This window comes from Vigna radiata, chromosome 7 (genome assembly GCF_000741045.1).
Source record: "Vigna radiata var. radiata cultivar VC1973A chromosome 7, Vradiata_ver6, whole genome shotgun sequence".
Taxonomy (NCBI): Eukaryota; Viridiplantae; Streptophyta; class Magnoliopsida; order Fabales; family Fabaceae; genus Vigna; species Vigna radiata.
The window spans coordinates 5,611,798-5,638,316 of NC_028357.1; the positions used below are offsets into that span (position 1 = coordinate 5,611,798).

Below are 26,519 nucleotides of genomic sequence, written 5' to 3' on the forward strand. Positions count from 1 at the left end.
GTCTGGTTTTGATGCAGGTGATGGTGACGCATGGGGATTGTGCTGTTGGCGACGGCGAGACTGTTGGATGGTGGAGAGCTCGCGATTTCGTCGTTCTGGTGACGGAGGTGGATGGTTCTGCGAGGAAGAAGTTTCGCGATTCTGGGTTCTGCAGCGTGGAGGAAAACGAAGGCTGATGCGATTCGGAGCTTGCGAAGAAGAAGGTGACGGCGAGATCGTGGTGGCCGGTTCTGCAGCGGAGATTTGGTGGTGCGATCTCGAGGAAGAAGATGGTGTTAATGTGCGATTCGATGGTGGCTGCCGGCGACTTGCTTTCGGTGGTTATGGTGACGGCGTCGAGGAAGAAGGTGGCGCGTCATGGAGGCGCTGCAGATCTCCGTTTCTGGTGGATGGTGTCTCGCGCTCCGACGAGAATGATGGTCGCAGGCCTTGAAGGTTGAATGGCGGCATGGTGGCAGCAGCGCGAAGAAGATGAAGGTGATGCGAACTTGGATCTTCGCGGTGGAGATTGATGGTGGCGAAGCTGGGTTTCGCAGCGTCTCTGTTGAAGAAGGTGATGAAGGTTGACGGTGGCGGCTTCAAGGTGGCTGACGGCGAGGACGCTTGAGGTTGACGGCGGCGGCTGCGGAAGTTGACGGCTAGGGTTTCACTGCAGAGGGAAATTAGGGTTTCAGTGTGGAAGTTGATGACGTGGCAAGAAGATGAGGTGGCATGTTCTGATTGGATCTGGTTTATTAAGTGTAGGAGGGGTATGGGAAGGAAAATTAGGGGTGTGGGATAAAAGGTTTAGTGTTTGGGTTTGATGGTTGGCCTGGTTTAAAACTGGGGGTGCATGTAGGGAAATCTGGGGGTGCAAGGGTAAAAACTGTCTGTGGCCCATCTGTATATTATTTATCAAATAAAATCTGATTTTGGGCTTTAAATTACAATTTGGACCAATAAAACTCTAACCTCAGCTGCACAAATAAATATTAGAACATCCAAGAATAATTTATGCAATTAAAATCACTCTTTAAGCCCTTTTTATTTCCAAACACGCTAAATCTGATAATCACAAATCCTCTATAAATAAATCGTTTTAAGCACAAATATTCTATCAAAAATTTTAATTTTAAAGCATAAATGTGGACATAAATATGCACTCATCACATAGGGATAGGAGGACCAATTGCCTTAAGCTTCTGTTCGAATTATGTAATGCATGATTAATTGTTAGGGAAAACAGACATAGTAAACTAGTAATTAGGAGTAGACTCTATTCACCAAGATATTGGAATTAGGAGAATTTAGAAAGTAGCACTAACATTGATAAAGAAATGGAATTAAGTAGAATTTGTAAATAGATGAGAGTGGATTAGGATGAAATCATAAACCCCAACAACACCATTCATTCATAAGTTCAACTATCAATTGATCAATCTTTGCATGCATGTTTATTTTCTGTCTTGCATCTAAAACCCTAATTTTCGTTCCATCAAGTCTTAAGAAATCTAGATATCACACGAACGTTTAGGCCTAAGAGTCTCTGGGGAAACAATACTCGGACTTACCATTTATTATTACTTGCTACGATTCGGTACACTTGTCGGACCCTTAACACTTGTCTCTTACAATTGTGTTCTAAAAAAATAAAAAAGAAAAGAGACAAGATGAGAAAAGAAAGAAAAAATTAAAAAAAAAATGAAATGAGAAAAATAAAAAATTTTGAATAATGGAGTCAAGAAGAGGATTGAATTAGAGGTTTTGGGTGTGATTTGATTATATTTTCACTTGTTCCCCATTGCTCCTCTATTTTTTGTGGTTTGTAGCTTCTCATCCATATTTTATCCTTCTTTATCCTTGGCTCCAATACAACCATGAAAAGACCTTTTGGTTTGAACATGCATATGTTTTGGGTGTTGATATTGGAGGCTTGCCAAGTCTGTTTGTTGTTTGCTTTCTTGAGTGCATTGAATTAACATTGTTTACCCTATACACTTGAGAGATACAGTGATAGTGCATCTGTGAGGTTCTGTTGCTTTAGATTCACATTTGAGTTGAGTGATTATTTTGCCATGTTTGGAAGTGCTTGGATGATTACCATGAGTATCTGATTTCTCTGATTCTTTGCGTGTTGGATGTTGTCTACTCCTTTTCTTTTTCTAAAGTACTTAAGGACTATGTAAATCTATTTGTTTTTCTTGTGAGTCTTTTTGTTTTTGTGTGCTGAGATTGTGTCACTTCCCTGATGTCCTTTGAATTGTTCCATGATTTGCGTCTTGATTTTGCCCAAGAGTGCAAAAGACTAAGTTTGGTCTATTTTGATGAGTCAATATTTTCTCGACTTCACTTAGCTTATTGTACTATATTTAATTAGGGAATTGTGCTTGAATGTCCATTATTTCTCCAATTTTGCTAATTGTTATTAACTTTGACTAGAAATTTTGATTTTAATTAATTTGAATTATCTGAGGATAATTATTTTCATTATTAATTCCTAGAAAATTTTTGCACCATGTTGAATCTGTTTTGCACTTGCAATTAGAACATGCTTAGTGGTCTAATGGGAAATAATTAATCATGTGTCATTCGTTTGCGTAATTCGAATTTAAGACAACCCAATTAATCTTCGCTTAGTTGGTTGATTGGTGTTGGAATAAGGTAAGAGCAGTGTTTAATTTGTTGTTAATCAATAATTGGAAGCATTGCAACTGATCTAAGCACCACCCTATCTTTGAATTATGTGAATTTCGTGTTTTGGTTGTTAATTCTAGTCACAAAACTGACCACTTAACCCCCCCCCCAAGTGTTTGACCTATTGCTTGAACCATGGTTTGATCCTTAAGAGGCGATCTAGAGGTCGTTCTCCTAGTTATACTGCATTTAATTAAACATTAAATTTGATTCGGGTACGACCTCGATCACCCTCTCTATGCCACATTCAAGCCATCATCTGCCTTCGATGCTCTCATGCCCGCCGCTAAGAAGAATTCCAAATCCAAAACACCCAAGCTTCCATCACCTCTTAAGCAAAGCAAATCTCCACTCTCCACTTCCTCATAGAATCCTAGCAAACCCAAATCCACCAAAATGCCTTCTCCACCCATAATCGTGGAATCGAAGCAAGGAGTTAAAACAAGAAGAAGTTGTTAAACCAAAAGTTATCATGTCTGAATCGTAGAAGGTACACCAACTGTCATCATTTTCTTCTTCGAAAAGGATGACCAACGAGCTGAAGAAGCAAGTTTCGTGGCTAAAGCAAAAGCCTTCTAGTTTTGGTCCTTCTATAATGATTGCATGGTAGAAGGGACAGTCTGTGCCGTTTCTCTTTCTTTCCTAGGCATTTGATGTGATTTCTCAAGAAAGTGAAAGAATCATTATTGCTGACATTGTTTGCATTATGTTGCAGAATATGATGATGGTCATGCTGAAAGATCTTGTTCTCATCGTTTACCTCTACTCATTATTGATTTGTGGAAAGTGTTTCACAATGGTCCTGAGTGATTCATGGATGAGTGGGCCTTGGGGCTTCCATGTTTGTTGTTTGAAATACTAGGGCAGAAGAGTTTTGTTGTTTTAAATACTTTTTTATATTGGTTATGTGTTTAATCGATATAAAAATAGCACTTTCTATACCATTTATATTTATTTTGATTTTAGAATTGATATAAAAAAAATTTTTAACTAATATAAAAAATATTTTTACATTAGTATTATGGTTAAAGGAAAAAATTATTCAAAATTAAAATTACTCACTTATTCTTGATTGTTAATGTTAAAATATGTATTAAATGGATTTTTCATTTTGTATATCCATAGTAAACATTAAATTATTTTGTTATTTGTTTATAATAATTTTGTTGTCGTTTCAAAAGTAAAATAGAAATTGAGAAATTATATTAAACGATTTTTTGTTAAGATTGTATAATTTCTAGGCATGGTCGTACCTATATAAATTTGTCAACGCTTAATATTTTATGTTAATTTAATAAATAAGTTAGATGCAAACAATTAAAATAGTAGGAAAAGAAATTAAAATTAAAGTCAAATTAGTAAAGTAAATAATTATACGTGGACAAAATATATTAATTTTTTATTTACTATTCTGTAATTCTTTTTAAAAAACCACTAAACACTAGCTACACCAAAATCAGAGACCAATAATATTTGTCTACCTTCCATTGGTGAGCAACATTCCATCTACGCTGCTGAGATCCTATGTGCCTCACATTTTCTTTTCTTATGCATCCTTCACATTCTCTTTATTTCTTTTTTTTTCTCTCCACAAAGGCTTTAATCTTCTCATTATCTTCAATAAGATAACAGTGTCATATTGTTAAAAAGAAGGCTTAATAGTATTGGTGGTCTCTATTTTAGTCAAGAAAGTTTGATTTGGTCCTAGTTTTTTTTCGATTCAATGTTGTCCTAAATAATATAATTTATGTTCAATTTAGTCCTTTTTACAAACGACGTTTAAATCGTTAACGGCGCATTGTCCAGTTGTGCAAAACCCAAATGAGATGGCATTTAACTGCTCATGTGGATTCCCTTCAGGCACAGTGAGGTGGATTAATTGATTTTTTTGAAAATGTATTTCTCATTAGGGTCTCATCTTCCTCGTGCGAGAACCTGCAACCACCACATCTCTGTTCGCGATGCCATTAAACCTGCAGTAAATCACGAGTCTTCCTCCTCTAGCACCAACCTAAAACGCGAGTTTCACACAACATTCATAGCTAACAGCGCAATCTCCATGTGTTCTGAGTCATAGAAGTTCTGAAAATCCTTTTCAGATTCAGTTGATAAATAATCAAAACAAGATATAAGTTGGAGAGATGAAAATTTTGAGTCAAACTCTCGCAATTGCTTTTCCAGACGGTTATGGAAATCTACAATAATAAATTTTCTCTAAGTTACTCCATAAAATTAACATGAATGATTTATCAAAATTGAAAGCACAAAAGTTACATTTGGCTTATATCATATTTGTGAACCATATTTTGAAGTTCCATACCAGAGTTATCTTTTTTTCCATGACATGCTCCCTCAAACCAGAATCTAACATATTACAATTTTGCAAATGCTAATTGAAGTGTGCTAAAAGGTCCCCTAAAAATACAAATCTCCCAAGTCCTAGAACCCTTTCCATAGAAAAAACGAAACCCTGACCCAACCACGCACTGAATTATTCTAAAATCCCCCTGTAAGAACCAACAACTACCCTACTATACCAACTCAGATGATAAACTCCCTGCACATCGCCACACAAGAGTCATACATTTTCAAAAAAAATCAATAAATCCACCTCACTAGAGGGAATCCACACAAGATCCAAACATTTGAAAATGGAGATTATCCCTACCCCCGTTGAACCATCCCCATGTGAGGTCGAAGCCCTTGCATCAAGAAGAAGAAGATTGGGAAGCAAACATGGCTCATCAACCACCAAGAATCAGATTAACCCTAACCTCAAACCTCACTTTCGCTTTCACTCAAGTAAAGTAAAAAATCCTAATTTTAGAATTCACCCTTATCAAAAATTGGGTTGCAACATCGATGATTAGAATCAATGAGACGAAGGAATTAGAATAAGAGAAGTTAATGGTCTTGGACGACTCCTTTATCTTAATGGGGTCATTTTTTGGGACGGCGTTACGCAATAGAATCTGGGTTCGAATCAAAGATAAAAAATTTCATCTCACTATGCCTTAAAGTGTCCACCTCAGCCATTATTAAATGACATGTATTTCATTGATTGTACATGTGGACTGTCTATCATTAATATGACATGTATTTCATTGATTGTACACGTGGACTGTCTATCATTAATTATTTAAACGGCGTTTACAAAAAAGACTAAATTGAATATAAATTACATTCTTTAGAACAACATTGAAAAAAAAAAATAGAACTAAATCAAATATTACAAAAATAGAGACATCATAGTATTAAGCCTAAAAGAATAATATAAAAGAAAGATAAATAAATCTTGAAATCCATAACGTCTCGCGGAATTTATGGTAATTTCGTCTTTTGCTTTTTTGTATATAATTTTACTTCTGAATAAATAATTACATTTTGCTGTTCTCGTTGAGGATATAATTTTATTTAAAGCATCAAGTTTATATATAGATAGATAGAGAAACAATTATACATTATATACCTTTTATTTAAATGTACATAAAAATTAAATCGCATAAAAAGCATCCCGTAAATAACATTGGTAAAATAATACCAATGTATGTGTATAATAAGAATAAAAGCGTAAATAAATTAGTATTTTCACTAAAGCCAATTCAAACATGTGAAAATAAGTAATTTTGTTATTTACATAATTACTAGTACTTTATTTTTACACTTAATTACATTTAAGTAACAGTTCTCTAACAATCTTTGATAATACTGGATATAACATACTAGAAAAAAATATTAAACATGTAAGGTAGTAGATTAAATATACAGTACCTGAGCTGAGCTGAGAAATAATAATAAATTTGACTGATTTTGCGAAATTTAACATGGCAAGTTAAAAATTCTGCATATCTGTTTTTGCGTGGTGTGCACTCTGTTTGAAAATGGCAGCAGATCCGAAGCAAATTAAACCTGGCGATATTAATGCAGCACACCACGTGCAAGTCTTCTACTTGCATCATTTATCTTATATCGATATTTGGTTCATCATATAGAAAAAGGAAAGGCTGGAAAGTGCACATTTGGATCCATGATGACATGGATAAGGGTGCACCTGCTGCCGTTTTTGACACGTGTGTAATCATGACATTCTACACGGCACCTATGGACCCACTTTCTTTTCGTTTCTACAATTCACTCTGTCCTAACGAATATTATGTCACCTCCATATATCCTTTACTCAACTACCGTTAAGCAACATACAAAATTAAGATTAAAAGCTACTTTACTTTTTGCCTATCTATTTCCTCAAACCTTACTTAGGAAATACCTTGTGTAATCAATATATGCCATTTTCATGTCAACCGATACCCCTTCACTTTCAATTAAACCTCCTCACTGCTTTTTATCTCTTTTAAATCATCAACATATATATTTAGCAACTTCAATAATTGAAGATCATCACCAAAAAGACACTAGCATTCACAAAATGGACCAGATTCAATTACATGGGTATCTATTCATTCTAACAGAAAATATGCGAAAGGAGAACATGGTTTCCATTATTAACCGAGCAAATCCATAAATTTAGACATGTAGGGTAGGTGTATGGATTTGTAGAGTCATTACTCCCTTTTGTTTATTAAAAGGGTAGGTTGTAAGTTCGGTGGTCATTGTAAGTGGTTGTTAATTTTGTGTATTTTGATAATGCAAAGCATATACCTTCAAATTCAATCATAAAGCCGCATATGAGATGTAGAAGACTTTAATTAGTCTGTGCAGTCATTTCTTAGCAACCAGGCACACGTGGTCCCCACAAAAAATAGGGGAATCATCATAGCTCGGGATGGAGAGGATATTCCAAATGACCTAAAAGAAAAAAATGGAAAATATAAAAAAAGGTAATTGAAGCTACGGAAAGCTGAAAAGGAAACATGCAGGCTAAGGGGAAGGTCGAAGAAAAGAATACTTTTTCACAGAAAATTACCATTAATTCTTCTAATAATGAATAATAAAAACAGCCGTAAGAATTAGATGAGTTCCTTATTGTACTGGAAACACTGAAAGAGACAGTCTCAATTACAATACCAAATTCTAGATCACCCATTCAATGCGGGAATTTTTGTTTTCTAATTGTATATTTCCCACAGAACCAAATTGATTTTTCTTTTCTTCATCGCCTCACCAGGAAGGAAGGTTCTACACTTGTACTACTTCTATCTGAATGCGGAGTAGCAGAATAGCCAGCTTCTTGTTAGAAAAAAAAGAGAAAGCAGTTAGCTATACAAAAACTAACACACCACTACCAGCACTATCGCCGTCTCTCCGGAGCAACCAGAAGTCGCACGCTCGTTTTCGTTTTACCTCGTGTTAGGTTAGCTACCTCCCCAGTCACCAGTGTCTAATAGCCAGCACGATAAACTCACTCTCTCTTCTCCCCTTAACCGTCTACCTCGATGAATCTCTCTCTAAAATTAAAATAACTCTCTCTCTCTCTCTCTCATTCAAAGCATTCAATGTAAACGAACCCACTGGTAGCGACCCTCCAACGGCATATCTCTAACAATATCAAAGTTGTACCTGCATACAAGGAAAAGTTATTAGTTAGTTAGGGTTCGTTTATGGCTCCGCTACACTGTAAGCACGTCCACATTCCGTATCCTGTGTCGCCCGAGAAAAAAAGAAAAGGGAAAAGTTAGCTTGTAGCCATCAACAGATTTAGTATACCACTACTTACTTCTCTACGAATCGCTTCTGCTCGTACTTTTCAGCCATTGCGAAAAACTCTTCGATCTCCGCCTTCGCCGGTTCCTTGACTTTTCGTTTCTCGGTCACCTCCGCCGAAGACTTCGCCGGAAACATCGTCGATTCTTCCGAGTCTCCAGAAAACTCACTCAACAAGCTGAACAGACAACCAATAACGAATAAATAAATGATGCATTGTTTTAGTGGCAACGTTTGGTTAGAAAATTGTTCGCGAATATATGAAAAAGAAGGTAGAATGAACTAAAACCTGGACGATTTGAAATTGTGCTTGGTTGAATGTACCGTTTTGAAACCCTTGGTCTGCATTAACCAGCGAATATCAATAAATACATATAAAAAAAAATTAAATAGATTAATTAAAGACAGTAATTAGAGTAAGAAAGAAAAAACTACAAGGACTGTTTTGCATCCAAAAATATTTGGACGCAAATCGGAAAACTATGAAAGTGCACAATTCATAATAGGTCAGAATTTGAAGGCCCAAAACCTGCAGATCTAACGGCGCAGTGTGGAGCTCCTTAACGTGGCTAGAGCTACAGCACGAGCGATCAGAGCAAGGTTCACCAGAAACCACGGTGCCGGCGGAATTGACGGAAGCTTCCGGCGACACGGTAGTGTCGAAAAACCAGTGGTGCGTGTCGGAAGAGCGTAACTGGGAGGTCTTGCGTTTCTTGGAAATGGTGGGTTCACTTGAAGATGCTTCCTCCATAGGCACAATTGTGACAGTGCATCGTTTACACTCACTCATTTTTTGTTCTTGTTCTTTTATTGATCCTCTCTCTCTGTGTGAGGTTGTTTCTATTTTCAGATGGGCTAGTCGTATAGATGGAGGTGGAAGGAGCTTAAAAAGAGGGTGATCACAGAGGAATATTTACTGACCGTAGTGATTCCATCCATGAACGGTTCAGATTTAATTTATTCATCAACAGGTGGCCCCTCTTGTCTCCCTCTCTTCGTCCTTCCCGCTAAACGACATCGTTAGGCTGTTCGGTTACGCCCAAAAACTAAATTAACTTTACCTTTAAATATTAAATGAAGATAGATAAAACATAGGTTCAATTTTGGATTTTTATAGGAATATACTCGTTAAATTCCTTCAAAAGGAATTTTTTCAAATTAAAAAAATATAAATAATCATTTCTAAAATCTATCCATCTCTACTAACTAAATCAATCATCAAAAATGGATTTTAAATTTAATTTAATTTCATAGTAAAGAAAATTTTATATATATTTATATATTATAAATTGGTATTTTCTTTAATTATATGTGAAAATTTCAATAATTATAGGACTTTAGTTAGCCAAATATCAAAATGTGAACCTGTTCCTATGCTTATTTGCAACATCCCACGTGAAACGCTTCCTTCTCTGCATACAGTAGACCTTTTACAGAGTAAAATTTTTGTTTCCTATCCTTTTTATTTAAAGTAGATAAAACTCTTTTCACTCATTTACATAGAGAAAAATATTTTTTTAAGGTATATTTCAATTATAGATTTTATAAATATCTAATAAATAAATAAATGAAATTAACCTTTACTTCAACTAAAGTTAATTTCTTAGAAGGTAAAGTTATTTAGTTTTTCAAAGGAACTAATTCTTCTCTAAAATGGTTACCTTTTAGTAATGTAATTTTTTAAATTTAATTTAACTTTATACATAAATTAATTTTTTACTTGCAGCATAACTGTTTTTTTTTATTATGTATCTTTAGAAACATTATTCTTAGAAAAATTTATCACTGTGTAAAAAAAAGAGTACAATGATTGTAGATTTTTAATAAAATATATGAGATTCAATAACAAAACCTTTTTAAGGAATATCTTAAGTTTAAACATGTAAAAAATTTCAATCATTTCAAGTTAATTAGACGTAAGATTTTTAAAATATATTTTCCGTTCTCTAAATTACTTATCATTAGTATTCTCTCAATTTATTTGAATATATAAATTATTCTTGAAATTGAATAGGTTATTTTAAATTTTATCCATTTCATTTTTATTTACATACTACATTTTCTTAAGGACTTGTTTTTTTTTTCTTTTGTCTTATTCATTTTTATTTATATTCCTATCTTGAATTACAGTAATCTATATTTAAAAAATTACCAATACATACAAATATTTTTATATCACAACTTAAAATGTAAAATATAAACGATATTCGTGCAGCCTTTAAAACTGAAAGTATTTGATAACTAACAAGTCTCTTGTTACGGTACTTTCGTGAATTTTTGTACTTGTTTTCAAATATTATACAAAAAATCTATAATATATATTTGAAATTTCATCATAGGAAACATTTCTTAATAAATTGTTTTTCTATATCATTGCATGTTGAGATGAGAAATATACCATACATGGCATGAAAAGGTAAATATCGTGGTGAATATATAGTCATAAATAAACTTTAGGGTAAAGTTTTATTGAATTTCAACTGTTGCATCTTAAAAGCAAATTATGATTCCGTTTCAAAATAGTTTTCATGGAGACTTAATCTACCATTAACGTTTGGAATCTTTAAGCTTTAATTATTGTCATGATAATCAATTACAATTAATCAAGGGTGTCTCCTTCTAAAAATTCTTTCAAATTAAAAATAAGAGAAAAGAAAAAAACTTCGTTTTCTTTATTATTGAAGGAAAATGTTGAGCTGTTAATTTCATAGTAATCCCTTGTTCAAAGTTAAATATCTGTGTATGCTATAAGAAAAATATAGGTAAACTTTTGTGTCTCCTTATATTTAAAAATATATTATATGAATAAAATAAAAATATAAACCAATAAAAATTATTGTTATAATATTCTAATTGTTTTATATTATCTCTTCTCATTCACAAATATTTATTTTCCTTGTATTTAATAAAAATTTATGTTATGAAAATCTTAAAAATTTGAGAAGGGGAAAAGTGTAATGAAAACATTCATTATTATAATATTTCTTTCACTTATATATAATATCTCATTGATTATAGCCGCTTATACAGTTTACTTGTAGATTCCTTACACATGACATTTGTAACCTCCTCTATAAATCATCTACAGTCTTCCTTATAGATCTGCTCAAGTAGTCTTACAATCCAGCTAAGGAACATGTAATCCTACCATGCAAGAACAAAGACCACACCTTCACCCCCACATAAGGAATGTTCAATACCCGAACAACTCTTCCAATGCACATAAGGTAAAGGAAGCAGATATCCACAAATAGAACCAAGATTTATTAGGTACAACAAGTAGACTTATCCTCCACTCCCATGCTCATCAATCACACACTCATGTACCCAACATTCACTCGTGCTTCAATCTCAATCACAAGTCAAAATTGAATATAAACATAAACACAGCTTCTCAAGCTTGTTCCACGTCCATTCTTCAACAAATTCACCATTTTTTTACATAAATACATTGTGATGATCGATTATCACTTTTGATGATCAATTATCACTTTTGATAATCAATTATCTCAGTGAAAATTACCCAGAAACATCATGCAGGAAGGGATAATTGGTTATCATCTCATATAATCGATTATTCCAACCAGATTCAACATCAACGCGTAAATAATCGATTATCACTAATGATAATTGATTATTGTCGTCGCGAAACACATTCTAGACAGAATTCAAGTATTCAAACATACATATATCAACCCTAAATCATGTGGAAACATACTCAACAACATCATACATGCATTCAAGCATCACATACCCATGTAAACATACTCAAATACATATAATACATCACTTGAATCACCTAAACCTAATCATTGACATGTTATACCCAATAAAACCCTACTTATACTACATATGATTATTACCACACCCTTACACATATTTTCATGGAAAACCCTCAACTGTCATAATTTTGTTCTCCCTTAGCATCAAACCCCTCTGTTGAGATAATCCAACAAACCATATGCATTCATAGGGAAAACCCAACACAAATATTACATAAACCCTATGCCCATGCAAACACAAACCCTTTCCCAACAATAACAACAAATAATTATATATAAGCATATAAACATGTATCAACAAAGATTATCAATCAAGATAATCAAGAACACATATAACATACAATCAACAAGAAAACCAAAAGGTAAGCTTCCCCATACGTTGGCCAATACTAAGGCTCTATCTACAATCCTAAAGCACCACCAATCTTCACTTTGCCCTAAGGGTTTCTGTTATTATTTCTCTTTCCTCTCAAACGTCTCTCTCTTTTTCTTCTCTCTTTGATTTAGAGTTTCTAGGGTTTCTAAAACACCAAATACCACAACTCTCTCTATATCTTAATATTTATAAAACAACACAACTCTATCTCTAATATCTCCTCAGTTATAATAATATATTTTAAAAACCAGACCTATCTAAATCTCTATTCTCCTTCTATCTCATGTCTCCTATCTATCCTTTTATTTTATTTAATTTGATATACACATTTTTACTTCCTACACACCCTTATTTAATTTCTTCACCAATTGAATATGTAAAAGACCATTTTGCCCCTAAGCAAAAATACAAATAAAACAGAGGTTTCCCTTAATTCACTTTCTCCATAGAATTAAACCCGCACTCATTCGATCCCAAACCATCCTTCCATTAACAAGCCAACACATCGTATTAATAATATCACACAAACTCATTAAATCACTAGGTTGTCAACATATTAATCATGTGTTGCATTTTATTAATAAAACATAAATAACTAGCATATAAATAACACTACAAGAAATATTACAGTTACATACAAATCTTTACATATGGATTCTAATCCTTATGTAATGCAGGTATTACATACAGATTTTGAAAAAGGCATTACATACGAATATTATATACGAATTTTTACCCACCGAAAATCCATATGTAAAGTTGGCACGTGGTGACGGGAAAATTACCTAAGGATAGGATCTGTATGTAATTGCTAGAATCTGTATGTAACTAGAAAAAAGTGTTAGCTACTGATGTTACATACCGATTAGGAAATTAACTTTGTTTTTAAAAAAATGGAGTTAGTTCTGATTAATTGGAAGCCAACCTCGAACCATATTCACTCTCACTATCTTCTCTTGAACCATCGCACTTACCTCTCTCGAACCCTCGCACTTACGTCACTTGAACCTTCTCCTTAACTCTTTAGAGCCCTCTTCACTCTCACTGTCCATGTTCTTTTTCTGTTTGATATTAATTTTTTTTTGTTTGTGTGTTTACTGGCTGGTTTATTTTCTCTAGATGTTATACTTCATCAAGAACACCTCAAGAGTGATCTAAAGACTCCAATTAAGTGCCTAGAAGTGGTCCAAAAGCTACTATACATATGCTACAATCAGAATCTTCCAACATAAGCAACAAGCATGTCTTGGAAGTCTTCAACAAGTAAGCTTCTAAATTCTCATATGTTTACTTTTCCAACTATTATTTCTTATCTGGGATGATCTTTATTGTGTCTTTATTCTATATTTATCCTTTGATTTGAGTCATATGTGATTCCTCTTTAGGACTTTTCGAGAATTTTTTTCCTGAATTGTACTTACTAGAGTCATTTGCATAATTGCTTTTGTATGCTGAATTAAGATGCATCACCTTAGGATTTAAGTGTGTATGTTTTGCTTGTATGTTCTGTACTAGTAGAGGCATTAAACAAACCAAATTTCAGCTTTGACCAAACGCACATAATCAAATTATCCATGCTTGGCCGAGACTAGCTAGATGCAAAATTACATGATCCAAAAACCAAATATGTTTTCATTGAGTTGCTTGGTCTAGCTAAGTATCTTCTCCACTATTTTTGTGTGTTTTACATCATAATTTGAGTGTCTATTATCATCATTTTACAGAACATATAGGTTTGAAGCATGCCAAATTATTTTTACTCAGTTTTAGATCTTTCTCTTTATAGAGTTTTTGGTGTGATTGCCTCTTTTTTTTTGTGTATTCTTTTGTTGCAGTATTTTCATATGTGCCTTTGTTTTGATTCCTTTATTTTCCTTATTGTTTTTTCTCTTTTAGTACTTTAGTTTGCTTCCATTTTTTGTGCCAATTTTTCTTGCTTTACTAGGCTCCTTTTACATCATTATCTAGTAGTTTTCACTTGAGTTTTTGGCATCTTGAAGTGTATGTCTCTTGTATTGTGTCCTTGTAAGTGTTTAAGGTTGATTGTACATCCTTTCGCTTGTCTTTTTCACCGATTAAGTACTCTAAAATCTGACTTTAAGAAACAATTTTATCTTGAGTGAAGTTTGCAAGTGATTTGGAGTTATCCTTCCCTTTCTTTTGCTAAAAACTGAGAGCAAACACTAAGGAGAGTGTTGTTTTTTTTATATGTTTTAGTTATTGGTCTAACCTTTTTGTTTGAGTTTTGATGTTGTTTTGTGTAGTAAATATGTCTACAGGTTCAAGGTACTCTTCCTCCAAGGTAGATAGCACTAATGGAAGCACATCTAGTAAATTGGACATGAAGAAAGCCTTTAAGCAAATCCAAAAGTAAATTGATACCCTCACAAACAAGATGGATAAGGCGTTCAAGTTGAAGGGCCAACAAGAAGAGCACAAGCTTTTATTTCATACGCTTAGAATGTCCAAGAAAGCACCATGAGGACCATCCTTATGAAAATCCAATGATGCCTCTTCCCAAGCTCAAATTGTCTTCTTTTCATGGAGAAAAAGACCTTGGCATTTGTTTAGATTGGATAGTTAATGTAGATAATCTTTTTGCTTTCTTAATATAAATGAAGTATTTCATGTAAAGTTAACTTGTTTAACTTTAGAGGGATATATCAAACATTGATTAAGTAGGAGAAACTTGATCACCATGGGCTCTTCTACGAGTACATAGAAATTTTTAAGGACATTATAATCCAATGTTTCATACCTCTTTACTAATTTTGGGACCTCTTGATTAAATTCTAACAGTTTAATTAAGATAAATGAAGTATGAAAAAATATGCTTGTAAGGAACACTAATATTAACAAAAATGAACTAACAAAAATAACACAATTTATTAGTTCACATAATATAAACATCTAAAATATAATTGAATTTCAAATAAAACTATTTAAAAATCCTTCGATCCAAGAAAGATAAAAAATGTACATTAAATTGGAATTAGGTATATAAAAAAAATATAAAAATATAATTGATAAAACAAATTTCTCCCATTTACTTAAATAATTCGTAACATGAATTACATCAAATAAAAAAAAAGTTAATATTTTTATAATTTTTCTCTATTGTTATAATCTAATATTTTAATATTATTAGTTGTTATTAATTTATTGTAATAATGTAAAGCAAGATTCCATAAAGCTTTTATGTTTCTTTTTAGTCTAAAAGACAAAGATAAAAATATACACATATTCTTGAAGAAATATTTCTATCCCTGTACAATCTTTATTTGTTTAGAGAAACAAGCAGCATTTGTGTTGTTTTTAAATGTTTATTATAAAGTACAAGAAAATTAGCATAAGAGGGTAATTTGAACTTGACACGCCAGAAAGGTAAAACGCGACGACGTAAGAACGCCATGGGTGTTTGTTAAAATGGTGACGCGGAAAGCAAATCTCTATTCATCCTGATGTGGGCCTCTCATAGATTTGGCATTTCTTAGTGAATAAAACAACCAAGACCGAATTGATCCATTCATGACCGTGAATTCGTGCTTCCAATTTTACCCACAACAAACCACTACCACCATATCCGCCATCGTACACCATCACCCACCCGTAACTAATCGAACCAGCACTCAACAAAAACCACCACCCTTCACTGTTGCCGCCTTCAAAGCTGTCAACTTTCGAATTTCGGAACTCAAATTTACTCGGTCCGCTTACTGGGTCGTCTCCGAGCTATGCGTGGAGCTGAGGGTGGTGGTGGTGGTGGTTTCGCCGTCAGAGGCGGTAACATCTACTGGGGAAGAAAAGAGGAAACTGGTTTCAGAGGAATCGTGGTAATCTTCTCTTGGGTTTCTGTTCCACAGACCCTTTTACGAGAATTCGTTGATCTGTGTTCCTCTTTCGGGTGGAATTCCCTCGTTTGTGCTGCCAATTATCTCTCAGCGTAAGTTTTTCTGTTTTTGCAATTTCTTTTCTTTATTGTTTTTCAACGTCGTTATTTCATTCATTTGTAGCTTCTAGACCATTATATTTTCTCTCCATTTTGTTTGTTGCTTGTTAACTGCTTTGATCAACCAGATGAAATTAATGGATCAGCAATTTAATAAAATTGGAGGGCTAGGTTTTAGACGAGGATGAATTGCTGTAAAAATCAGAGCTTTCTAACCATATTTCTTAATCCTGGTGCCACTTTATTACATTTGGGACAGAATAGTTCTTTTTTTTGGGCTCATTTTTCGCTAAGAGGCAAACAGGCACAGGCATGCGCGAGAGAGGACTGTTTTGTATGTTGCATGTCACGTTTGCCTAACCCTATGGGATTATAATTGAAGAAGTTTGGCTTGGAAAATGCTTTACCCGTGAAAGTAGCAGAATGCTGTTTAATGTCACATTCGATTGCACGTTGGCTGGCGCCTTAGTATTAGGTTTGCACCTTCCATTAGTTATTTGTCTCCAACTGGTGAAGAAGTAAGAATGAAAATATTAATGGAGTTTACATATGGTTGTTGGAAACTATATGGCATGCTTTGTCAACTTTAATCAGATCCCAGAGGGGACCATGTGTTAGGAAGATGGAATAAAAAAATTACTCTTTATACTGGTGGGAGGAAATATATGGCTACTGGCTAGCTTACACAGACTTGTGAATTTAAGAATATGGGTGGGTTGGAGTGGTTTAGTTACTGTTTACTCACTTAATTCATACCATAATTTAATGTTGGATCAAGTCAGGCACCTGAGGACTTACCTGCATGTCATTAGGAAGGTTTGCGCTTCCTTCTTGATGCATTGGGAATGGGCATATATGTTCTCTACATCTTACATGTGTTGGGAACCTTTAATTCTGTCGAAGTGTTCTGTGACAAAGTTCTAAATTCTGATAGTTTTTAAGCATTGGAAAAGGACAAGGGAAGTTCTACTTCCTGCTAGATTAACACGATTTCAAAATCCAGTGACAATATATTAAATGGATTTGTATGTGCTTGGTGTTGTATTACCCTAAGACCCTGTTTGGATGAACTTTTCTATAAGCATATAAGAGAAAAGAATAAGAAGTTAAAATGATTGTCCTTCTCCCATAAGCTAAAATTGTCTTGTGCACTTCACTTCTGTTGAAGTTCCCTAAATTAACTTTACAAAACCCGAAGTGCATAAATTGATTTTACCTAATAGCAGAAGCGCAATTCATTTTACCTATTTATTTTCTTCTTCTAAGTTAAGTACTTATGGAAAAGTTTATTGAAACAGGGTTTAAATCCTTCTGTCAAAAACTTAAGTTCCATGCTCAAGTTGTAACCACCTAAGTATCTGCTGAAGCCTACTATTTTGTATATGCATTTTGTTGGTCACAGACGACCACCTTATTTGATTTATACTCTTTAATTTATTGGTTGGTGGTACTGACGGAATTTTTATATCTTATATTTCCTCTCATGCAGTTTCCATGATGAAAGTGCCATGCCATTGGCATTTTGTGTTCTTGATGAACTAATTAAGGTTAGTTTTAGAATTTGGATAGCATGCTAAGATTTATATTAATGCTCTTATGGAAATTTCAAAATCTCTTTAATGCCATGCTACCTTTGCATTGTGTTGTAGTGTAGATGCTCAGTGTAATAATTGATTTGTACTATGCAGGAGCTTCGAACTAGGTCATGTCCTGTTGTATTTGCTTCTTTTTCCGCTGGATCCAAAGCCTGTCTGTATAAAGTGTTTCAGGTAATTTTAGTCATCCAATCTTATGTTTGACATGGAGAATATTATAATTTAAAGTTGTATCCGTTTTAAGTGGAGATGTGCATTGTAATAGCTTTCTGTATAAATGCAGCTCATTGATGGAAGATGTGAAACTGCGCTCAACTTGGTAATGCACTTTTGTAGATGGTTTTGTGCTTTGTGAAATTGTGATCCTGAAATTATTGATTGTTGATTTATTGATTTATTTGTTGTAGCCTAACTACCAACTACTTAGGAACTGCCTCTCTGGACAAATTTATGATTCTGGTCCAATAGATGTTACAAGTGATTTTGGCTTCCGCTTTGCATTACACCCCTCCATTGCAAAGGTGCCTGGACCATCAAAACTTGTTTCTTGGGTAGCAAAATCTGTTACCTCCGGATTGGATGCATTATACCTAACTAGATTTGAATCCCAAGCGGCTGAGCATTGGCAGGCTTTATATTCTTCTGTTGTAAGTTCTATATTGACCACCTGGAATCCTTTTAGTTTTCTTATTTGAAACCTGATTTCATTTTTTTTTTCTTTAGAATTTTGGAGCTCCATTTCTCCTTTTATGTTCTGAGAATGATGACCTTTTGCGATACCAAAATATCTGTGATTTTACCCAACGACTACGCAACCTCAATGGTGATGTCAACCTTGTAAATTTCAGCAGCTCCTCTCACCTTGGTTCGTCTGAGACTGATTTTCAACTACATTGTGACTAACTTGAACCAGTTTAACCTAAACATTTCATTATTATTATTATTAATTTGTTTCAGGTCATTACAAACACCATCCAATTCAATATAGAATAGCTGTGAATAATTTATTAGAGAAGGCTGTTACAATATATTCACAGAAAGTGATGCTAGAAAGAGAAAGAACTGGTATGGATGGTACACAGGATGAGATATCAGAGTTAATCTGTGACCTGCAGAAGGTGGCGATCAATTCAAATAAAAGCCTTAGAAGAGTTGCAGTTGGACCAACTGACCACTTTTTTTTGCCTAGTTCAGCAGGGCATTACAGTGATAGAGAATTTGGGACTCCATATGATGAACAGAAAGAAAAGCCTGTTTGTCTGCCTAGTTTCCCAAGCATCAGTGCTCACAGTGTCCTTGGCCAATTTCTTTTCGATGTCTGTGTTCCTAAGAATGTTGAGGGCTGGGATGTGAAATTTTCTTCAGCTCCTAGGCATTCACTTTTCAGAGGCACCAAGCGCATTGGTCGGTCCAGATTATGAAATTGTTCTAATATCTGACCTGGGAAATACTTTGTGATAAACATGTTTGAAACATCAGCAATTTCCCTTGACAATACAGGAAGATATGATAGATTTTGATGCAATGCTTGGCTATTGTTGTGTCTGGCTGTGGAACTGTTGTGGTTGAAATGATTCTACATTTAATTCCTTGGCTCGTACGAGAAAATGGTGGGCTTAGAAATGAACACATGCCTGTTGTATCAGAAAGGAGAGCTTCTGATGGTCCAAAACTGGTTGATGCTTGGCTATGGTAACTACTACTCATTAGGTAATTGTATTTGCATTTAATGAGATAAAATTGTACTCACGTATATATAGTTAGAGCATGTAAGTAGATGTGCATAATATATTTTTAAGGGAATAAAAAGTCTCTTGCTAGAGCGTGGAAGAAACTTGTAAATTAGACATGTCTAGCAATGTGCAAAAATGTTATTATACTTGTTTTGCTAGCAGAATAATTTCATCTTCTGGACTGAATATTTTACTGAATTAGCTGGTACTAGAGGAATATGTTCTGTTTTTTTTTTTTTAACCATCAAGGAATTTGTCAAACAACTCATAAGTTTGCTCGAAAACTATTCCTGAAATCGGCAACGTCAAAAGAAAACTTGTCCAAAGTCAGTAACATCAAAAGCGAAAACTTGCCCAAAGTCGGTAACATCAAAAGCAAAGCTTGCTCGAAGTCAGCAACACTAAAGTGACACTTGCCCGAAGTCGACAGTCTCAAAGCAAAGTCTACCCAAAGACAGCAGCATAAGAGTAAAATTTGTTTGAAGTCAGCAACACCAAAACAAAGTCTACTTAAAAAAGATCCCACCAAGCAGAATCTACCTACAATTACCAACACTTGTCAGAAGGACTATTCTCAATGAGTTCCACTAGATAAGTCACTCAAGGAGCTCGGTCAAATGAAAAAATTATTTAAGAGCTTAGCTAGATAAGCTAGTTAAGAAGCTTAGTTAAATGGTTAATATATTTAAGGGCTTGTCTAGATTAGCCACTAAAGGAGTTCAACAATATAGTTAGATTATTTAAGAGCTCGATTAGATTAGCCACCGTAGTAGCTTGGTCAAATAGCCAGACTATTTAAGAGCTCGACTAGATTAATCACTAAATGAGTTCAGTCAAATGGCCAGATTATTTAAGAGCTCGATTGAATTAGTCACTAAATCAGCTCGATTGAATGAAAAAAATTTTAAGAGCTCGATTGGATTAGCCACTAAATGAACTCGATCGAATAGCCAAATTATTTAAAAACTCGATTAGATAAGGCACTCAAAGAGCTCAGTCAAATTGCCAGGTCTTGAGTCCAATATATTAAAGAGCTTGGCTGAATGGCCTATATACTTAAGAAGAGTTTGGTCAAATGACCAAGCCTCGAGGCCAATATATTAAAGAGTTCAGCTGAACGACCTATATATTTAATAGCTTGGCCGAATGGCCAAGTCCTAAGGTCAATCCACTAAAGAGCTCAGTCAAATGACCAATCTACTAAAGAGCTCATCTGAATGACCAATCCACCTGCAAAACATGCTCGAATGGCCCAAACCATATTATGTGCACGACCAAACGACCAATCCACTTGCAAACATGGTCGAATGGCAATCCATTTGCAAATTATATAAGTCAACTCAAGTTAAAAGGTGTGACATGATCACATACACCAAACCAAACTCTCATGGTAGAAGGACTTTATTTTCTTACCCGGTTCAATAAGCATATTAAAGAGCATGATCTAATAAGGTCCTTTAAGCCTTTTCATTAGTCCAAACGTATGTCTATATGGGTATTATATCTAAATCTCAATAATTTGGTGTGTTGGTTATTATTTACCATTCTATTATCATTTATTATATTTTTATTACACTCCTCATGTAAGTATTATTCTAATAGGAACTTATATTCATGTTAATCCTATATATACATACAATTAGTATTCTCCAACAAATACTCATCCTCATAAAACACGATATTTACAAAGATCTTAACTCTCTTAATGAATTGAACATTAAAAAGTCTTTTACAAGTAAATTTATCTCCTCTTAACAAGGAGACCTTTTCCAGAAAATGAAAGCTTTCAAAACTATAGTTAGAATCTAGTTACCTATCCGGAATTCTATGCTCAAAATCATTAATGACATAAAAAATTAATCAAGCAACGAAAAATGTTTTCTTATTTTCATACAAATATTACAGAACGAATATTTTAGGTGTGTTAAATTTTGGGGGAAGAGGTAGCGTAAACTTGTTTTTATTGTGTATTTTTATCAAGTACGTTGTAAAAACCTAAGTTACGAGGATCAAAGGGTAGGAGTATGTTTGTCAAAACTATTAAATGTTAGGGTCTTCCAAAAAAATAAAAATCAGAATAGTAAGATACAAGGACAAATTTGATAGGTGCAGGAAGAAACTGCCAAACTGTTAGGTAGAAAAGGAGGCCCATTTTATTCAATCATAAGATTATGGCTTCCTGTACCACCATGTTTTCTTGTTGTACTTGTTAGGTGCAGTGAAATGACAATTCAACTGCTTTAATGACTACCTCGTCAAGGATCCTCAAAAGAAGAATTGGTGACAAAATACTATGAGGGTGCAGCAAGAAAAGTTAATACAGAATATTTTCTTTCTTTCTTTTTCGATTTATTTAATTCTTTTACATTAGTGGTTACCATTCCTTGAAAATGTGATTTCCACTGTTTGTCGGTCGATAACACATTAAATTATATTTATTGTTTAGGGCTTTCGGTAAAAATAAAAATTCGGAGATTTCAATTCAAAAACACAAAATGTAAGTTTAGAAAGAAGATTAGATGTTAAAGATTAAAACATATATATATATATATATATATATATATATATATATATATATATATATATATATACCAATTCAAATAATCAAACAAAACGAAAATCATACTTCTCTTGAACAATTAAGTGATTCAATTAATCAATTAAAAAAATGTATACAAATTAAATCTTAATATTATTTAATCTAATTTGTATTTAATCATTAAATTAAGATTAAATTGATTTTTACCTTGAATTCTAATTTCAAAAATATAATTTGATTGTACAAATATCAAGATCGAAATTAAGGAAGGAAAAACAAATTCAAATTGAAGAAAATAAGTACAATACTTTATTCTTGTTATGTGATGTTGATTATGTGAATTGATCTCAAATATTTATTTATTTATTTATAATAATATAAAAAAGAAGAAGAAAATATATAGTAAAGGAGAAAAACTAAAATCTTGAAAATTGTACAATTAATTTTTGAATATTATTTTGGGCCTAACTAGACTTCAAACGGGCTTTGAGCCTAAATTGCAATTTTGCAAATTCTAAATAAATTAAGGGACTAATTAAAAACCATCTAAGCTAAAACAATATTTGTAGGCTTCTCTTCATAAATTTTTAAGAAATATGACTCGACTTATAAGAATTGTAAAAAGAGAAAAAGAATTCAAATCTATCTATTCATTTGTCTACTTTAAAGCTCTATCTAGAATTAGTAAAAGCTTATGTCTACAAAAAAATTATGACTGAAAGGTCATATGAGCTTTAAATATACAAAATTAAAGCAATTATTACTAATAAATTAAACTTAATACTAAGAAAAGATAATGAACTAAAAACTGGAAATAATTCAAATAGAAATTACATTCAATAATTATGAAATGTGTGTATGAAATATGTAATATCAATATAGTAGAGGTATTAACACTAGTTATCATATTTTTATTTTTTATTTTTACGTTCTAGGTATACATTTGTGGTGATTTTTGTTGTGAATAATTAGAAATTAATTTATTTATTAAAAAGAATTAAAAATTATTCATTGTTTATTATAAATGTTATAAGTAATACGTTGTAATTGTTATCTCTATTTCTATCTTTTCATTATTTCATGTTTTTTTCACTTAACATTATCTTATATCTAAGCTTTTAAAAAAAAATGAGTTAAATAATGTAAGCAAAATATTTTTTAATGATAAATGAGCTAAATGATGTAAGAGACAAACAAGTTTAGAGTCTTGTATTCTTTTATTCTTTATTTTTATTTTAATAAATTTCTATGTGTTAATAAATTATAGATATGTTAAGAAGGATTGAAGTCTTACACGACTACAACAATCTATGTTAAAGTATTATGTTGTAAATTTTATTGTAGTAGGCTTATATTTTACTTGTAATCCAAGAAGTTTTGTATTTATTTTTTTAGTATAGAAAGCTTACGGTAATAATCTATTACTACTAAGAATAATTGATTATCCTGAAAAATCTAAGAAACACTTCAATTTCACAATAATCGATTATCTCTCAGGATAATCGATTATCACCAAAAAGTATGAAAAATCAAAGTTCGCAGATAATTAATTATCACTTGAGATAATCTGTTGTCTTCAAAACGAAACTCTTTTTAATAGTCTGAAATAATTGATTATCACTTTAGATAATTGATTATCATTAGCAATTAGGATTTGTTTGTTCAGCTTCTAGCCTAGCTCGAACCTTAGGTTATATATAATATAGTGTATTTCAAAGTTCATAAAAGGTAACTTAAACTATTGTAGAGCAAAAACTCTAAGTGTTTAAGCAAGCTAGTGTTTCGATGCTTGAAGAAGGAAAACTATTACTTAGTGTGTCTAAGTTGGAGATGCTTTTCTACCAAGCTGAATCAAGTTGTTCATTCCATTATGGGTCAAAGGAAGGTGTTGGTAATCTCTTATCTGTTAAGAGAGGTGTTTTCTAATCTCATTCTCATTATTATCTTGTAAACTTATTTTCATTTTTAGTGAAAAAGTTAATAACTCTTTTAGAGAGATTAACAATTGGGCGTAGAATATTTTGATTCAAACCAGTATAAAATTACTTGTGTAATTCTTCTTCTCCTTACTCTACTTTATTTATCTGCTTTTAAACAACGTGGGATTTTCATTTTATTTAAGAAATTTTTATAAGGAAATCGATTTTTAACTAGAATCAATTCAACCACCTCTTGGTTTTATCGTTTGCTATAATCATCCTGTTGTGCGTTTTTAATAAGTGGTATCAAAACTTGCTTTGATATTCTGTTAAATTTTTTAAAAATGGTCGAACAAGCCAGTTGTATGCTAAGGGTGCCTCCATTTTACTGGTGATAATTATGCATTCTGGAAAGTCAAAATGCAAATTTTTATAAGGTCTATTGACAGGGGTTGATTGAAGTTGTACCCAAATAAATTTGATGTTCAATTAAAATGCAGTATACTAGGAGAATGACCCTTAGGTCGACTTTCAAGAACCAAATGTGGTTCAAGCAACAGGTCAAACATGCGGTGGGGGTTTTTGTGGACAGTTTTACTAATTGAAATTAACACAACAATTAACACAAATTAAACACAAATTAAAGACAGGTTGACACTAGTTCAATTACAATTGTTCCAATCCCTGATTGCTAATAATTAATTAAGCTCTACTGACCCGCTAATAATTAATTAATTGCTCTACTGACTCGCTAATAATTAATTAATTGCTCTGCTGACCCTTAATCCAACTCTTATTAGCCTACTAAGCGAACAGTTTACCTAAAATGCGTATTAACCAAATGCAATTGCACATAATCAAACCTCAACACCGCAGATTAAACAGCTACAGTTCAAGCACGCAACATTAATCACTAAGTGAGACCAATTTGCAATCAACCAAATAGATTAGAGATGCAAATGCAGAATCGCAATAACAACACATAATCTCATGGAACAACACAAGATGAAATTAAATATAATTATTTGCTCGAAAGGATTTCGAGAAAGTTGACGCACAAATAATTTTAGAAGATTTAACTAAATGAAATAACGGTATATATGTTTTCCGAATTCTTGTCTTTATAGTTTTTTTCATTCGTATTATTTAGGTTAAAAGATTTCATTTGTTGTTTAAATTTGTAGAAAAAAATTAGTTTCTTTATTTTTATTTGTCTCAATTCAGTTTTTGTTTAGAAAACTTTAATGAATTTAAGTTATTTTCGTTGGTATAAAAATATAAGAAACAAATTGAGACAAAATAAAAATACAGGGACCAAATTGAAACAAAATAAAAATATAATGACCAAATTAAGACAAATACAATAACAAGTGGCTTCTTAGTGACACTTGACACTATTAGTGTCTCGTCACACTGTCATTGCCGTGTGACACAATGTCATCTTGACATGTAAAAAAATATTTTAAAAAAAATAAAAAATTTAAAAATACAAATAGTTAAAAAAATATTTAAAAAATTAAAAAAATCATTAGTTGACACATGACACTCTTTTTAATAGTGTTAGTACGGAATTAATGGTAATGACCTAATTGCTTCAATTTTTAAAAAAATATGACTATTTGAGATAAAAAAGAGAGTAGAAAACCTATTTGAGAAAAGTCACTGAAAATAAGAACTATCTGAATTATTAAACCTAATAATAATAATAATAATAATAATAATGATGATTTTTTCTAAAACAAAACTTAAAAACTGAAGAGCAAAAGTCGTAATAACATTTTAAAAACAAAAGGGGTAAGTCAAGAACTATATTACTTCTGCATATCAACATTAGAATGCTAAGGTAATGCTCAGTATTGTTAAATTATCAATTGACGATGAACTAACCTTGGACGGAAATGTTAGAATTATTTTAATTATAGAATAAATATTATAGTATTTTAAGTTTCTATTTTTAAGGAACATAAAGTGGTTCATTAAGCATTATTTTTATCCTTTTTTAACTTCATAGAGATTATGGAGCAGTTATTATATTATTTGAAGGTAAAGCTCAGCCCATTATTTTTGAACCTGTGATGGCCAGACTCTATATATAGGGAATGAGTTACTCTCAGTTTTGATCACTAAGCCTACTTCTCTATTCAAAAAAAACACACCATCGAGTTTGAGTGAGTTAAGGTTTAGAAAATAAAGTTGTCTCTGTGTTGGGATTACAAAATTACAATGCTAGGAGGTACGCACATTATTCTTTCATTCTTGCTTCCATTGTTCTTGATTTGAATGTGTTACTCT

The 26,519-nt window shown here is 32.7% G+C and overlaps 2 protein-coding genes across 5 annotated transcripts; one reads left to right on the forward strand and one right to left on the reverse strand.

Annotated features, from left to right (window-relative positions):
* Window positions 1-6,386: 6,386 nt before the first annotated feature.
* On the reverse strand, window positions 6,387-9,235 carry LOC106767739 (cyclin-dependent kinase inhibitor 7). 4 transcript variants are annotated; one of them, XM_014652684.2, is made up of 5 exons: window positions 8,864-9,235; window positions 8,624-8,676; window positions 8,348-8,512; window positions 8,139-8,190; window positions 6,387-7,479 (listed from the first exon to the last, which is right to left on the reverse strand). In XM_014652684.2, the coding sequence occupies exons 1-5, from the start codon at window positions 9,122-9,124 to the stop codon at window positions 7,393-7,395; spliced, it is 618 nt and encodes a 205-aa protein (XP_014508170.1). In that variant the 5' UTR covers window positions 9,125-9,235; the 3' UTR covers window positions 6,387-7,392. The 4 variants fall into 4 exon arrangements, 2 of the variants coding, with proteins under 2 accessions (XP_014508170.1, XP_014508171.1); XR_002668429.1 differs by having other exon boundaries at window positions 6,389-7,479; window positions 7,699-8,190; window positions 8,864-9,229; XR_002668428.1 differs by having other exon boundaries at window positions 7,403-7,479; window positions 7,598-8,190; window positions 8,864-9,229.
* Window positions 9,236-15,888: 6,653 nt separating this feature from the next.
* LOC106765638 lies at window positions 15,889-19,967 on the forward strand. Its single transcript, XM_014650327.2, has 7 exons — window positions 15,889-16,435; window positions 17,931-17,988; window positions 18,130-18,210; window positions 18,320-18,355; window positions 18,444-18,683; window positions 18,760-18,901; window positions 18,994-19,967. The coding sequence occupies exons 1-7, from the start codon at window positions 16,227-16,229 to the stop codon at window positions 19,455-19,457; spliced, it is 1,230 nt and encodes a 409-aa protein (XP_014505813.1). The 5' UTR covers window positions 15,889-16,226; the 3' UTR covers window positions 19,458-19,967.
* The last annotated feature ends 6,552 nt before the right edge of the window (window positions 19,968-26,519 follow it).